A 17582-nucleotide genomic window follows, 5' to 3' on the forward strand; every position below is an offset into this window, starting at 1 on the left:
TGACTTTGGCATGGCCCCTTCAATCTTCAGTCAATTTGCTCATGCTACGTCTATGCATAGTACCTCATAGAGCATGGTACAATGAATACGTACCATGCTCATAGAGTATATATATATAAATGACAGTTGACAGTGACATAAACAATCATTTTGGCAAAATCAGGCAGCAAACGTCAAAATTTTAGTTCAACATGAGTTCAACGATATCCATTGACAGAACTTGATGGGTAGTCGTCTGTTTTTGCACGAAAGTTCGATTTTATTTTAATTTTTTTGACAACATGGCAAATTTAAGACAAACTCCTTTAACTTGTAGTGGACACACAAGACCTGTGGTTCATCTAGATTTTAGTGAAGTTACTGACAGCGGATATTATTTAATTTCGGCGTGTAAAGGTAAACACATTTTTATTATTTTCTTGTTATAATTTGTAACCTTGTATGTTTATAAGAATTGTACCTTGGCCTAATTAAAAACATTAACATGCTGCTAGTTGTTTGACCTGAAATAAAACCTTACAAGTAGACATGGAAGGTCACCCTCAATAATCTTCCTGTGTTTTTTTTTACATTGTCAAGAAATGTAATGTACTTTCAGATTAAATCTATTGGAACGACAAATAATTTAGAATCGTGAATAACGAGTATTAATTTTTTGTGTATTATTTATCAAGAGTATCAATAATAAAAATTCAATTTAAATAATATATTAATAAGAGATATTTTTTATATTATCAAATTATTACAATTTTATTAATCAGTTTCTTGTAATTTAATCATTGAAAGTTACAGCTTTGTATATATAAAAATATTTTTAGTATTAATTGTGTCAGATAAGAAAATAAGTAAAAAATTTAGAATAAATTAATGAACATAATTTTTTTAACATAAAAATCTGATCATAGAATATACATTTTCATTAAATAATTGTTTAAACAAGTGAATTTAAGTTTACTTTTATTAATTTATCCTAAAGAATAAAGTATTATTGCTATAAGAAAGAAAAAAAAATCATCATACTTCTGTTGTATTAAATTTGACTCACCTTTTTACAATTTATGAAATTTGATATTGTTACTCTGGCCTTAATTTCTGTTTATTGATAATTTTGTAGTCACTTTATTAATCTAGTTTATTCCTCCTATCAATTACTTATGCCTTTTTCAAGGACCAGTTTGGGGCTATCACCTTTACATGCTTTCATGACTCTTGACATGGCATTCAATGGGCCAAATTGTATACTTAGAAGTTAAAAATAATTTTTTAACAGTATTACACTACCACTACCAGATGCAATTTTGAACAGTAAAAAGATTTTTTTTTTCACCCATTAATTTACAACTTACCTATTTTATAAATAAAATCTACTCGCTAATAGAATAAAATAAAATTTATAAATATAAGTTCTTTGTAAAAAACATGGAATGCTTTGAAAGTTGCTCTTTTGTAAAACTCAGTTTATTATTAGATATATTGTATTTATTTAATATAAATGTTACAAATAAATAAAAAATATTAAAATTAAAAGTGAAACTGGAACAAACCATGAAGTGGAGATATCCAGGAGTGGCTAGTATACCTGTTGAATACAAAGCACGTGGTGTTCGTGTGTATTAAGGTATAAAAAATGCTTATTAAAAGCTTAAAATTTTTATTTTAAAGAAGATCTTTTCTGAATGAAATCATTCCATCATCAGTTTAATAAAAAGTTGTTAAAAACATTGTATGGCCACATAAAAACATTGGAAGGACATCAGTATTAAAAAACAATCCTCATGGTATTTATCATGATAAATTTTGAAAAAGGACAAATATAATTTGATATGCTTTTTGCTGAAAAAAAAAAGAAATTTTATGAACATTAGTAGTGAGTATTCCCTCCTCTGATAGTGATAATAGTTTGCAAATGATGAGGCAACCTTTGGATCAGATTGTGGATCACATTCTGGGGAAGATTGTTATATTCCAGCCATGAATATATTTATTTATTTAATACACGGGTTGACCCCAGTAACAGTTTAAATTACAATATACAATATCACAGTTAGGATTCAAATTACATATAATATAAAATCAATATTAAAAAGTTTAAAAAAATGAGACTAAAAATCTTACATACTAAAAAAATCAAACAAAATATTACAAGAACAAAATTAAACAATCCCAATATACATATCACAAAGCAAGAGATTTTTTAACTGAGTTAAAGTTATATTGAAAATATCAAAATCACAAACATTTAATAGCCCCATATCTATCCTATGTTGAGAAGATCTCTTGAATTTGTGGAGGCCTGTATATGACTCTGTAAACATCTCTTTATCTTATCCTAAACATGTTCTATGGGATTGATATCTGGACTACAAGCAGATCAAACAAATCGTGTGATTTGAACTTTGTCAAAACATGGTCTTCTAGAAACTATGTCAGATACCTACATACATTCAATTTCCTATTCTTGATAAATACCAACTCCGTGCAAAGTTAAATGATATGCCTCCCCATGCCACAACTAACCTTCCACCAAATGGAAGAATATCACTCTCCTGGGTGTTGCCACACTCTTACATGTTTACCTTAGCTTGTAAGACAGAATCTCGATTTATGAGAAAACAACACACTACTACAATCCTGTATTGTTCAAGCCAAGTGTTCTCATGCAAAATACAATCTGGCAATTCGATGTTCACATAGAAAGCGTCCAGTTACTCTAGTTCGGGAAAATAAACCAGCAGCATGAAGTCCCCAAAATAAATTTGTAAACACTCCTTTAAACGATGTCCGTAACAATTTTAACTATTTATGTAATACATTAAGCAATAAATTAATTTAACATTTTCTTAATTTTAATTTTTCTTCTCAGATGGCAAACCAATGTTACGTCAAGGCGATACCGGTGACTGGATTGGTACTTTTGAGGGTCATAAAGGAGCTGTTTGGGGAGTAGCCTTAAACAGTGAAGCTACAAGGGCTGCTAGCGGTGCTGCAGATTTCACGGGAAAAGTTTGGGACGCAATTTCTGGAGAGGAGCTACATTCTTTTCAGCACAATCATATTGTGAAGAGTGTAGATTTTTCTAGGGATTCTAGCTGTATGGTTACAGGAAGTAATGAAAAACTGGTGCGAATTTTTGATCTCAATAAACCAGAAGCTAGTAAGTAATACATTATTTACATTTTGTAACCTTTATTTTTCTATTCGTTTATTAGTAAGAAGTTTATAATAGAATCGTATAAGTCCAGAAGTCTCCATAATATAGTTACAGAACTTATCTCATATAAATCTCATCTCATAAAAAAAAATCAGGAATTTTGCTTTAAGTAGTTTGGTTTTACTAGCTGGTCGGAAACTCTTTAACATAGATATATTTGTTACTTACATTCACGACGTATAGCTGCGGACACTGAATAGTTTACACCTTCATTTTTGCATTGTAATACTGTAAAATCGCAGTGTTGTACGGATTTGCTAAATGTCAAAGTTCTTGTCAAAAATTTCTCGCATATTTAACAATAAAATAAAAAGATATTAAACGCAAAATTGAAGAAGGTTGGTCACTAAGGCAAGTTGCTGCCGATTTCAACGTGAGCCATATGTGCATATGGAAAACCAAACAAAGACGGGATTATTTTCACTCTGTAATATGGTTGGTTGGTTCAAGAAGTCAGAAGATCTCCACAGAGCAACAAGATGAGATGTTAATAGATTTTCTGAGAGAAGCTCCTTTTGCCACAGCTTGAAAAGGATTAAAGCAGGTGAATTAATAAATTGTGCAGCTGCAAGAAACCTTTTTTGACTGAGGATCACAAGAGATGAGTTGAATTTTTTAATGAATTCATGAACCTTTAATTTTTGGTATAATTTAGTTTTGGTTGCTTTTTACGATGAAAAAGTGTTTCATTCATATAGCAATGGTCATGACAGCAGACCTACAATGTCAGCTGTTTACAACGCTGTTAACGATTATATTAATTTCCAAGGAAAATTATCGTCATTCAGAAAAGTGGTGAAGAAATTAGGTTTTAAATCGCAAAAAACCAAGGACAACAGAAAAATAAAAACTATCTATCTAAGAAAAATAAAAAAAATATAGAGCAGAGGTTTATGATATTATCTATCTATACTGATGAAACGTATCTCCACAGCAGTCATATAACATTTAAATCATCAGAGGTTAATTATTGTATATGCAGGAGCGGAAAAATGTTTTGTTCCAAATTACCTCCTTATCTTCAAATTTGGTCAGCGTGCTGGAGATTATCACAACGATATGAACCACAACAACTTTACAAAATGGCTTCAAGAAAAGTTAATTTCCAACTTGCACCAGAAAACTGTGCTTGTATTAGACAACGCATCCTACCACAACGTTGCATGTGAGACAGCTCCTACATCTTCATGAAAAAAAAAGGACGTGCAACCAGTGGCGGCCTGTGAGGTAGAGCTATAGAGCCATGGCACTACCTTGCTAACTATGCAGAAACATATATTTTATCTTTAAAACATCTTAATGCCTGTTAATTATTTTGTGTGTATTTATTTTTATCTCATAAATTATATGAAATCTGGCAACTGTGTGCGCAATACGATGCTCACAACCGATGCTAGCAACCCACTGCGGACCGGATAATCTGCTGGTGCTAATACCATAGTGGCTCCTATGAAAAGAGAAAGATTTTACTATCTATCAACAAGTTCTCGTAGACATTTTGTCTCAGGACCAGCATCCTTCAGTGGAGTCTTACATTGCCATGTTATCAATTCCAATTGTAACTTAAACATCATAGCATATAAGATCCAATCATGTAACTTAAATTCATATCGATTATCTATTTAGCTCGTATCACTCTATTTGTCACTATGAAAAAATACAAATTTTACATAATCTATTATTGAACTTTGCCCTCTCGTATTTTCAAAATTTTTATTTAATTTTAAATATTATGATTAAATAAAGTGTTGTTTATTCTTAGTTCCTATGTTGTGCGGAATTCGACCATCCTTGAATGTATTTATTGTACACTCAGGTGCAAAAAAACGCAACGGAGAAAATTTTGGTCAAATTCAAAGTATTTAAATTTTTTTATTTTTAGCCGTATTTTGATGATTTTTTTAGCACACTGTGTATAAATTTATTAATTTTAATTTGGTATAGTCAGTTTTTTGATAAAATTTTATATTATTATTGTACGGGGTTAATTAAAACATGGTTTTATTATCCTATCTTTGAAACATCCCGTGGAATAATTCCGTTTGCGACTTTTCCTAAATACTTATCTTTCGGTTGAAACCATGTCTACTAAGCATTGTGTTTTTTGTTTCATGTCAAAATATGACTTAGTTCATTTTTTAGAGCCAAAAGAATTTGCCACCCACAGTTTAGGACTTTTAATTATGATTATTTTGGAGTTATTTTGTAATACGACGAGGTGGCTTTGGTGACTGTTATCATTATGTCATATTTACACTTACATTTTGTTTACCTGTGATTGATCATGGTTCTTAGTGTCGAAGATTGTGCGAAAGCCGTTGCTCTGGTTGAAGATGGGCGAAATTATGAATATGTGGCTAGTGTACTACACACTCATCACTTTACCATTCAAAGGGCAGTGGAACGTTTTATACGAACTGGAACAAACAAGCGGGAAGCGGCAGGAAGCACAAAACTACCGCTTTAGATGATCGTTTTATACGAGTCAACGTTTTGCGGGATCGTCATTTAACAGCGGTGCAAACAAGAAATCAGCTTCAAGAGGTTCGAAGCAATAATGTAAGTGTATTTACAGTTCGTCTAAGATTAAATGAATTCGGTTTGCAAAATTGCAGACCAGCAACTGGGCCCAAATTATTTCCACGGCACAGAGTGGCTAGACTACAATTTCCAGGGAACATTTACATTGGAATTTAGGACAATTGAGCAATGTTCTTTTTACGGATGAGTCGAGATACTGTCTTCACTCATCAGATGGGAGAGAACGAGTATGGCGTCGAACTGGAGAGAGATTTGCGGAGTGCGCTTTCAGTCCCCGCGTTAGCCATGAAGTGGCTTCGGTGATGGTATGGGCAGGAATATCCCGAGAGGCATACACTGAATTGGTATTTATTGAGGGTTCGTTGACTGCGCACCGGTATATTGAGAAAATTTTAGCGAATCACGTAGTACCCTTTTCTCAATATATTGGCGATGATTTTCTATTAATGCAACATAATGCGCGACCCCACTCTGCAATGTGTGTCACGCAATATTTAGAGGAAGTTGGTATTAATAAAATGAACTGGCCAGCATGTTCGCCAGATCTGCACCCAATAGAGCACGTTTGGGATATGCTTGGTAGAAATATTAGAGGTCGCGAAGTCGCACCAGCCTCAATTAACGAACTTCGCTTGGATCTAGAAGAAGAATGGCAAATCATTCAGCAAGATGATATTCGCAACCTCATAGACAGCATGAGCCGACGTGTACAGGCAGTTATAGAGCCTAGGGGAGGCAATACAAAGTATTAAGTTATTTTTTAGTAGTTTTTCTTTGTTATTTGCGTACTTATGTAGGTTAAGTTACATTTAATTTGTTTTTTATGTTTTGTTATTGTTATCATTGTTCATTAAAATCAAGATCATGTCGGTGCTTTTAATCATTATTTAAATACAGTGCTTCTGGGATGTCTATATGACATTCCTTCGATATCAGTCACCAAAGCCTCCATCGTCGTATTACAAATTAATACAAAAGATAATGGTAATAATAGGAAAAGTTGTAAATTGTGGGTGGCAAAGTCATTTTGCTCCTAAAAATGAACCAATCCATATTTTACATGAAACAAAAAACATAATACTTAGAAGACATGGCTGCAACCGAAAAACAAAGTTTTATGAAAATCCGCTAATGGAATTATTCCACAGGATGTTTTAAAATTAGGATAAAAACCACCTCGATTAACCCCGTATAATAAGTCAAATACAAAATGTTATTAACCCATTTAGTCCTGAAACTTTTTTTTTTGTTTAAACCTGGATGTATACATTGAGTAGTGATTAAAAAGGCTTCAAAAGTCAGGGAAAAATAAACAAAAAAATATCCGACCTCCAGATTGGCCACAATTTGGTGTTCTTTTAAAAGGACAGTAGGACTATAAGTTACTTTAAATGAAAAAATTTTTTTTTGTTAAAAATATTTATTTATTAGCAAGTACAATTTAAATTCATTGAGTGTGATAATTATAAAAGCATTCTTTAGGATGAAGGACAACATTACACTTATGACAAATAAAATTTGCCTTTTTATGGCAGTGTACGCATCTTCGTTGCTGTTCTTGATATGTTACTAAATGGTCCAACCTATCATAACGTGAGTGTTCCCGTTGATTGCTTGGCGCTTTTGAAGGTCCCCTTTTGGTGGTTCGCTTGTGCGTTTCTAACAGCTCAACTGCAATAGCCCTTCGGAATGCTAACTGGTCAAGTTTTCCGCCATCCTGTTTTTGCAAGTGGTATGCATTCTGAACTGCCATATCAACACAATGGGATATCAAAGGAAAATACCACTTTTTTCCTCGTACAGTTGTTCGATACTGAGCAATATTCTAGTCGCTTCTGTCAACTCCACCCATGTTTTCGTTGTACTGCCGTATGGGCTTAGGTTGATTTATGTATATATGCTTCTTCTCGGATTGTGAAAATCGTTTTACTTTATTTAGAGGGAAAACTGAAGACACGTTCGATGCAAAAGTAACGACACTATTATCATTCCAATTACATATTATACTATCATCATCTACCATGGAATAATCAAAAGCACCTCTCTCCAGTTTTTTCATCTCTTTTATTGTTTTTAGGGGACATTCTGGAATTCTATTTACTCTTATGGTACCCGTACCTTTTATGTTTCTGAACTTCAATTCTTTCAGGAGAGACAAAGATGTGAAGTAGTTATCAAAAAACAAATGAAATGGCGCAAATGACATTCTGTAAAACATCGGCGTATTTGAGAACAACACATGACCCTAAACCTAAATGACTATATTTTGGTGGTAGAGTTGAAGATGCTCCCTGATATGGATCAAAATAAATGATATATCCAAGTCTTGTTGCTCCAACCCAAAACTTGTAGCCCCAGCGAATGGGCTTTCCACGTATGAATTGTTTGCAACTATGGCGTCCAAAATAGGGCACCATAGCTTCATCTATACTGTGGTTTTCTTCTATTGGAGCATATTCGCAGAATTTTTTGTTCAGAGATTCGAAGATTGGCCTCATTTTAGAGAACTTATCTTGCTTATCCAGTTGGGTGTTATCATTGCAGTGAATGTTTGTCATAATAATATTGAAATCGATCTCTGGATATAGCTGAACAAACTACTTTATTATTCGTATCATCAGAATTTTGCCAATACATTTTTCTTCTAGCAACAGAGCAATAACCACTAAGCAGTAATATACCAATGAAGCAGAACATTTCTTCCGTAGATAAATCACCTAAAGAATTTTTTTTTGTTGGGCATATGTATTACTATATTCCGTAATTTGCTTAACTATAAACAATTTAAATATCGTTGCTGGTGAGCGCTGATTGTTTACAGATTGAATTGGAATCCATGTAGAGAAACTTCGATTGTAAATCTCGTTTTGAGTACTTGAATTTTTTAAATTTCTTAGGTTTGTGTTCAACAAAGTCTGCTAATGACTTATCATCATCTGAATCAGATTGATTTGGTAGATTAACTTGACACTCTGCCCTAAGTTGACATCCAGGTAAATTCTCAATATCAACATTATCTTCTTCACCCGAATCCTCATCGGTAACGTCATCGTTAGCATTTTCAGGAGGCAAAATTGCAATGCTATCTGGAACGTCCATATCTTCTTTTTCTATTTCTTCAAGTAGCTCCGCTAGCGTAAGGGGTTTTTTCCAGTACGAACGACTGAGAAAAATAAAAAAAACATTTATTAGGAATACAGAACACTGTAGACGCCGATTTTCCTACTGGCCTTTTAAAAGAACATGATACTTTGAGCACGTGTTATATTATTACCGACAAAAATTCTTTTGTATATGCGTTAAATAATTATTTCATCTCTAAACTCTAAACTTTATATTTTATCACGATCCGACATCACTTATTATAAACAAAACAGAAATAGCTTACCTAGCGTTATCCATTTCAAGTAGCTGAAATCACTCCTACACAAAAACTTCCTGACACACTGGAAATGGAAATTATTTACTAAATGATTCATAATAAGATTCGATGGGTAATATGATAATTTAGGATTGTAAAACTAATACGGCATCTACATTTGAAAAGTTTAAATTTGTAATTGTAATGTACTAGAAGAAACCTTCTGGCCTTTATAAAGGACGGTAGGTTCAAATGGGTTAAAAAACTCAGTATACTAACTCACTTAAAATTTATAAATTTTTACACAGTATGCTAAAAAATCATCAAAATAGGGCTAAAAATAAAAAAATTAAAATACCTTGAATTTGGCCAAAATTTTCTGCGTTGCGTTTTTCTTTTGGATCTGAGTGTACTAACACCAGCAAATATTAAATTTATTTTAGATATAATAATAAGAATTAACGAAATGTATCAATTGGTTTATCACTTGATACAATAATATTATAAAAACATGGATAATAATTGTACTAATTAACGATATCTCTACATTTTTTAACTCTACATTTGGAAAGGAATGCTACGAGTTTTCTCGTGCTGTGATTACTAAAAATTACGATATAGATTGTTGTTTATTTCGAATAAAATTAAAATACTGTAACAAGGAATGTAAAAATAATGCAACGTGATTTGTTATTTATTTATTATTTTAGTCTTTAATTTGTATACAGTATTCTAAATTATTTTAATTTATTTGCATTAACACTAGAAATAGAAACTACTTAATTTATACTATACATTTATTTATAACTTACAATACGAGTTTATAATTCAGACTGATCTTAACACGTTAAGCCCCATGTGCACCACACTGGTGCACAGCACGTTTTTACCACAGACCATGTGTACCAGTTTGGCCTCGTGGCCACGTGAAGGACGCAGTTTCTGTGTTGTTATATGATAAATTAGACAGGCCTGGTCTGTAGAAATCGGAAATCTGTCTTGCTCCGGTAAAACCTGCCTTTAGTTTTTATAGGTTGTGAGTTTTGTTGACATTTGTATTTCACTGTGGTATCATCATGTGTGACAATTTTATTTATTTCCTGCAGTAGAAAAGTATTCATATCTTCTTTTAATGAACAAAAAAGGATTATCAGAATATGATCTTCGTCGAATACTAGAAGAATCTGATTTCAGTGATTATAATATATCAGATTATGACTGATGCTGATCTTGCTTATCGAGAGAATGACAGTGATCAACTTTATTCGAGTAGTGATAAAGAAACTGGACCCAGTAATTCTATTGATAAAGTGGTAATAGGTAACTGATTTTGCTCACAGTACAGATTGGTGTCTTGATTGTTTTCTTACTTTATAGAAAGAGGTTACGATGTTAGTAGACCAAGAAAGAAACAAAAGTTGTATACCGAAGCAGGTCCTTCTAATTTAATCGATCATTTATTAATTGGTAGGATGTCTTCTTTGCAATTTTTTATTTTGTATTCATTTGTTGATTATTTAGAACCCAGATAAGGAACTGAAGGAATCGTCAACATAGACAATGTCCACTGTTGAATTTAAGAGCAGATAAAATAATGTGGAAAGAAATACGAGGATAGATTGATATTAAACTAGCCTTTGTTAGATGGCGCTACTTGATACCGAATTGGTTTCGGTGTTGACATTTGCCATTCATGACATGACATCTGTCAAAATTTTAAGTTTTAAAAACAATAAGTTTGGTTTTTACAGCCGTCAAAAGCAAACAAATTTTGTGTTTTCGGAGAAATGGGAAAAAGTCAAGTATCGTTCGGTGATTAAGTTCCTCCATAAAAAAGGTAAAACGAATGTGCAAATCCAAGCCGACCTGGACGAAGTTTATGGTGAGGTTGTACCTTCGTTAGCAACAGTAAAATTTTGGAAAGCTGAATTTGTTCGTGGTCGTACGAGTGTTTTGACGTGACAACGTCTTAAATTAGGTTGTGGCTCGGAGTCATTTAAGAAAAAGTGTAACGCCCGCTCACGTCTGTTACAGTGAGTCACCGAACGAGAGAGAGGCCCGCCGGACCGGCGAATGCCTTGCGTCTCTCTCCCACTCAAACATGATCGGTCCGCTGCGCGCGGCACTAGAGAATTAGGCGCGTTGAATCGCTAAAGTTGGATTATAAACATTCTTTATAGTTTAAACTTCAATGAAAATTATTAACTGTGTCTAAAGACATATATGATATGAGGTATTTTACCCAAGAGTATTAAGTATAATGAATATACATAAAAACATAATTTTGTTTTCTTAGGATTTAACATTTTGTCAGCACATTATCTCAAATTCACACTTAAATCAATATGTTTTTACTATTAGGTCTGTTGAATGTTTGTTCTTTACACAAAATTTAGTCTATACTTCATATTTATTAAAGGCGGTAAAATATACATTACAATTCAGTTGTTTATAAACTACTTTCAAAGCATAAAGAACCTTTTAAGCTTTGTTTATATTATTTTGTGTATATTAATTGAGTTAATTGTAGTAGCCCACTTTGATACAAAAATACAGTCAATTTATGGATATTTCAAGGTGACAATCTAAAAAAAGCTGATTTCCTCCCATGCATTTTATTAGAAACACTTGAAATTTAAAAAAAAATTTAAAAATCGTAAGATGTAAGACCTTAATCGTGAGATCGTGAGATTTGTCTTCAATTCGTGAGATCTCACGATAAATCGTGAGGAGTGGCATCACTGAGTGCTTAGATTCGTCATTTACAACAACTACAACAATAAAGGTAAATAATTGTACACTAATATTTCATTATCGTAAACTAGGATTGATTGATTAATTGTTAGATTGACACAAAAGTTGAGAAACTGAGTTTATAGGTTATGTCATACTATTGACAAATGTTGATAGTGTTAAGTAAATTATTAGTTTAAATCACTCTGCAATCAATCGTAATTCAGTCGATTGAGAAGAAACAGCGCGTATTGCTAGTCAAACATTTAAAATAACAAATTATAACTTCTAACCTGTCAAAACAGGGCGACCAAACAAACGAACTAAACCGACCAATCACCACGCGCGGAGTTAGAATTTAACTGTGTTTAGCAAGAATTTCAAATTCCAATTTTAGTAAATGTTTTAATTTTCAACTTTACCATTTACATTTACAAATTTTAATTAATTTCAAATTTATTTAGCAAAAATTTGAACCTTCGATCTGAATAAGTGTTTTGATTTTCAAATTGATTCTTTAAAATTAAAAATATTAAAATATATATAATCAGAAGTGAACGTCACATAACATTATCTGTACTTATTATTATTGACGTGACAACGTCTTAAATTAGGTTGTGGCTCGGAGTCACTCATGAAAAAGTGTAACGCCCGCTCACGTATGTTACGATGAGTCACCGAACGAGAGAGAGGCCCGCCGGACCGGCGAATGCCTTGCGTCTCTCTCCCACTCAAACATGATCGGTCCGCTGGTGCGATGCTATTTCTCCTATCATCGTCCTATCCTCAACAAAATCACTCAAATAGAAATTAGTTAAGTTTAAGTTTACATGTACAATGTTTTAGTAAACAAATATATTTCTATAGTTAAAATTTGTGCAATTCTTATTTTCATTCAATTCCTTGTTCCTATTGTGCAATTTAATAATATTCATATCAATAAATATTCTACCGAGAAAAAGACGTTGTCACGTAAAATCTTCGCCCGTAAAACCGACTTTACAGGCAACCGATTTTTTTTTATGATAAGCGTTTCGGGAGGCCAAATGAAATCACAACGCCGGAAATGATCAACAAAGTCCATGACATGATTATGGCAGATCGTCGAATTAAGCTCCGCAAGTTAATAGAGGTCCTAAACATTTCCTACGAACGCATACACAACATAATTTACCATCATTTGGACATGGAAAAGCTATCCGCGCGATGGATGCCGCGTTTGCTGACAATCGATCAAATGCAAAAACGTATGACCACTTCGGAGACGCATTTGGCGATGATACCGCGCGATCCGAAGGATTTATTTCGCCGATTTATCACCTTTGATGAAACCTGGGTGCATTATTACACACCGGAAACCAAAGAACAGTCGAAACAGTGGCGCAAACGCGGCGAGGGGCCGCCGAAGAAGGCAAAGAGTGCACATTCGGCCGGCAAGACTATTTTCTGGGAGGCGAAGGGCATCAAAAAATATTGAAAGATTCGAGAAGTGATGATACCGTTCAATACCAAAGATAGTTTGGATTTATATAGTCACAAACGTGGAAGTGCTACGTCGGCATCGTATAGGAAAAGAGCCGGAGATTATATTAACTAGAAAACGAAGAAAACTCAAATATTTGTGACACCTAACCACTTGGTTTGGAAGTGAAGAACAAGAAGAAATAATTCTGAAACCTGAACTTCGGTATACCCAGTCTTATGATTCCCACCGGTGGTGCGTTAGTGATTATTTTTATAATATTTGATTATAGTACCCGGACTACCCATGCCCTGCTCAATGTAGACAAATTTGTAATTCTACTTTCTACTATGTAGTAATTTCTTTTCCATCCACTTGTGTTGATATATGTTTTTCAGCTCAAAGTTGTATGTACTCCTTGTTTTCATCCAAATTTTTGCTCAAATTATAGTCAGCTAAATTGTAAAAGACCTTTAAATGCTTTACCTATAACTTAATTTTTATGTTTCAGCATCATGTTTACTAAATTCTACAGTAGATTTAAATTTTTTATTAACTTTTTTAGGTCCAGAAGTTTTCAGTGGACACACAGCAGGTATAAGGCATGTGCAGTTTTTTAGAAATGATACTCATCTTATTTCTTGTGCTGATGATAAAACGTTGAGAGTATGGAATCGAGGAACGGGAACGGTAACTAATGTTACATAATCATGTTTTCATAATTTTTTACGTATTTGTTTTAGGAAGTTCAAAAAGTTGATTTTAGTTCTACTCCTAATAGCCTTGAAGTGTCGAAAGATGGAAGTGTTTTAACAGTAACTTATTCAAACCGTGTGATTTTCCTAGACGCTGAAACTTTAACAAAAATTAGAGAATTTTCAATACCATCCACTGTAAATTCCGCTTCCCTTCATCCCGACAAAAGCATTTTTGTTGCCGGAGGGGATGATTTGAAAGTTTACAAATTTGATTACACTACTGGAACTGAAATAGAATCTTTCAAAGGTCATTTTGGACCCGGTAAGTATATTCATAAATAAACTCTAAACAAAAGTACGTACCACTTAATAATAACTTAAATATATAAGTTGACAAGAAAGTGTATAAGTGACAAAAAATAAATTTTGAGTAAATGCAGTTCAAAGTTGAGCCTTCACCTAATTGCCATGGTTTTTAATTCTATTTAGTTCTTTTTTTTTTCTTCTCCAGTTTAGTAAATGTAGGAATTATTATTATTATTATTGGTAACAAAAAATTATAATTTTATTGATTTTATTTATTTTCGAGCTATTTTTATGTTGCTAAGTAGCACTTGCACCCTTTTACTTCTAAGAAATGCAACATAAAGGTAAAAAGAAAAACGGGTGTTACAGTCCAGTGGGACTGCCGGTAGAAGTTATACTTATATACACGCGTTCGCCGTTAAAAATTTATATGGTAGACAATCTGCACAATCATTACATATGTAATGCCATAGGTAGGAGAGAGCAGACCATCGATACCTTGCACGTTGTTGTACGTTAAGCCGTTTAGACGTTACAAGCTTAGTGTCCTTTTGGCAATGCCGTCATCTTTGTTTTTTGTGTTAACGTATTCGTTACCCCTCCCCTTTCCGATGATACCTCTTACGTCACGATCCAATAACCAATAACCAGAATGGACCTTAGCGATTTCTTATGGGATTTAACATGAGAAAATGGCCAGAACTCTCACAGTCCCTTTACTAAAGAGAAACAGAATTAGGTATATGGTGCATCGTTTGCTGTATATAAACACCATTTGACCTGTAATAGGAGTATTGTAAATGAAGGATCGAATCAATATTTTGATGAAAATGTATATTTTTATTTTCATATATGTATGAAAGGAGTTGAATGCAAAAAAATTCATTGTTTATTTTTTATTAATATAAAAATATAATACAATACACTGCAACATAATTCAATATAATAATACAATACAAATTAAAATGCAATATTCATAAGTATTTAAAAATGACAATATGCATAACTTACTTACGCATATGTTTAATTTACCATGATAATAATATTAATAAAATAAAAATATTGTGATACAACTGTTAATTTGTCTGACATTGACAGATACAAAATTTAATTGTTGTTTGTTTTGTATATAAGAACACATTTGAACTTTCTTGAGATATTTACAAGTTTTAATTTATAATTTAATATGCCTAACGAGACTCTAGACAAATCTGAACATAATGGAAATATAATAATAATATTAATAAATATTAAATATATTTACAAAAGGAACATTTTTATTCTCGAGAGAGAAAATATGTCGTCTGTCTCTCTCTTACCTATGTAATGATTTTGCCGATTGACTCCCGTACAAATTTCAAACGTGGAACGCGCGTATAGAAGTATAACTTCAAAAATATAAAAAGATCATAAAGTTTTTGTACAAATTTTTTCTTCACCGCAACACTAATATATAATTAACTTATGATTCATCGACATCAGTGTCGATGAATGGTAAATTGGAGGTATGTAGATGAGTAACCGTTGAATATTTATCTTGCTTAATGAGAGGCCTTTTGTCAATCGGTACTGGCAAGAGATCTGGCAAAAGGGCAGAGTTTTTGTCAGCTCGGTCAGTTTTGATAGCTCTCTAAACTCTTCTATAATACCCTCAGCTATTTTATTGTAAAACAGGGTTACAGGTTTCTGCTGTTGAAAATGTAACCATTGCATGGTCTGTATTCCACTTACGCTCTCCTTGAAGTATGGCGTAAGTGTTTGAAAGTTTAAAAAATCGTCATTTTCCAGACCCCAAGTTATACGTCCATAGTTGCTTTAAATAATATGCTTTAGAATTTGACACATTAGGAGTTGGCATAGTTTTCTGCAAGTCGAAGATGTAGTGCTTTTAAAATTCGGCAAGCTTTCTTCCTCGTTAACAGCTAAAAGAACTTTCTGTATAGTGGGTATTTCGTTAAATAAAAAAAATTGTGTACAGTTCGTCGTATGGCAGATTTATCGGTATCATTAATTTTGGTCTTAATTATAGATTTCTTGAGTTTAGTCTTCTTCAGAGAAGAAAATGGTATTCTTCTGCTCTCTAACAATTCTACACAGAAGCTTCATCTACTCCACAATAAAAAGCTGTCTGTACTCTACTTCTGATACCTACCAAAGCGTCCGGATGCGATTCTATTGTCGATGTATAAACATTATAAATAACACTTTTTTTCCGATTTTTGATCGCTTTTTTGGGGTAACTTCCTCCGCAGTATCTATAGAAGTGACATTTTAAATTACAAATTAGAACGGACAACGTTGAAGTCTTAATAAAACTAAAACACTACTACGTACACTTTAAATTAGCAAACAAATAATTATATACACAAATAGTTCATTGATTAGAACGAAATGCCTTCTTAATGCAGAAAGAAACGTCAAGAAAAAGTTACACGCGACTACTCGACTGATAGTCTGATACTAAACAAAACAAATCCAGTCCTGAGACTATGGATGACGCCTCTTTGTTTACATGGACTATCGCAGCTCGATAAAAATATTATAGATATTGACATACAGGGACGGAGCTACTTTTAAGTCAACTGGTTTCTTTAACATCCAAAACTAACTATTTACCGTTTATTAATTCTATATGTTGTTGCTATAGTGATAATTATAATAATGTAATGTTTATTTGACTTATTTCAGTTCACTGTGTTAAATTCTCTCCCGATGGTGAGTTATATGCATCTGGTTCCGAAGATGGTACATTGAGGTTGTGGCAGACTACTATTGGCAAAACTTACGGCTTATGGAAATGCGTTGATGGGCAAATGAACAACGATCCTCTTTCTCCGCCAAAAGAGGTGCAAGCAAACTAAAGAAACAGGCGACTATTTATTAATTTTTATTTTTGGTTAAAATAAGGAAATTTAAAATATTTTATACTTGGATATTACATCGTTTTACGAATTTAAAGATTTTGGTAATTATGAAGTAAGCAAAAAATTCAACCATCGGTATTTTGCTGTATATTTTGAAATAAAGAACAAAACTTGTAACAAGTTAAGACATGTAAAAGAGAAGTGAAAATTTTTTGTAAATATCTCTTGACTTTTGCGTATGTTATTAAAATACTTATTTAGAGTAAGTCTTATTATTTAAAAAATTCCCAAAATACTAATAATATGTCACCAAAATAATGATAAGAATGTGAGGCACGTATAACTTTATATTTTGCGTTCAGTTTTTTCTTTGGAGGTTGCCGACCAGCATGATATTTCTAACTTT

The 17582-nt window shown here is 32.8% G+C and overlaps 1 protein-coding gene across 1 annotated transcript; it reads left to right on the forward strand.

The window, feature by feature from the left end:
• Positions 1-181: 181 nt before the first annotated feature.
• Positions 182-17438, forward strand: wmd (serine-threonine kinase receptor-associated protein wmd). The gene is made up of 5 exons (XM_072523775.1): positions 182-396; positions 2864-3154; positions 13874-13998; positions 14052-14328; positions 17001-17438. The coding sequence occupies exons 1-5, from the start codon at positions 282-284 to the stop codon at positions 17171-17173; spliced, it is 981 nt and encodes a 326-aa protein (XP_072379876.1). The 5' UTR covers positions 182-281; the 3' UTR covers positions 17174-17438.
• The last annotated feature ends 144 nt before the right edge of the window (positions 17439-17582 follow it).

Source organism: Diabrotica undecimpunctata, chromosome 2, assembly GCF_040954645.1.
Source record: "Diabrotica undecimpunctata isolate CICGRU chromosome 2, icDiaUnde3, whole genome shotgun sequence".
NCBI lineage: Eukaryota > Metazoa > Arthropoda > Insecta > Coleoptera > Chrysomelidae > Diabrotica > Diabrotica undecimpunctata.

Coding starts and splice junctions, on each gene's coding strand:
- wmd (XM_072523775.1), top strand. CDS start 282: ATGGCAAATTTAAGACAAACTCCTTTAACTTGTAGTGGACACACAAGA. Junction 3,155..13,873: donor TCTCAATAAACCAGAAGCTA/GTAAGTAATACA, acceptor TAACTTTTTTAG/GTCCAGAAGTTTTCAGTGGA. Junction 14,329..17,000: donor CAAAGGTCATTTTGGACCCG/GTAAGTATATTC, acceptor GACTTATTTCAG/TTCACTGTGTTAAATTCTCT.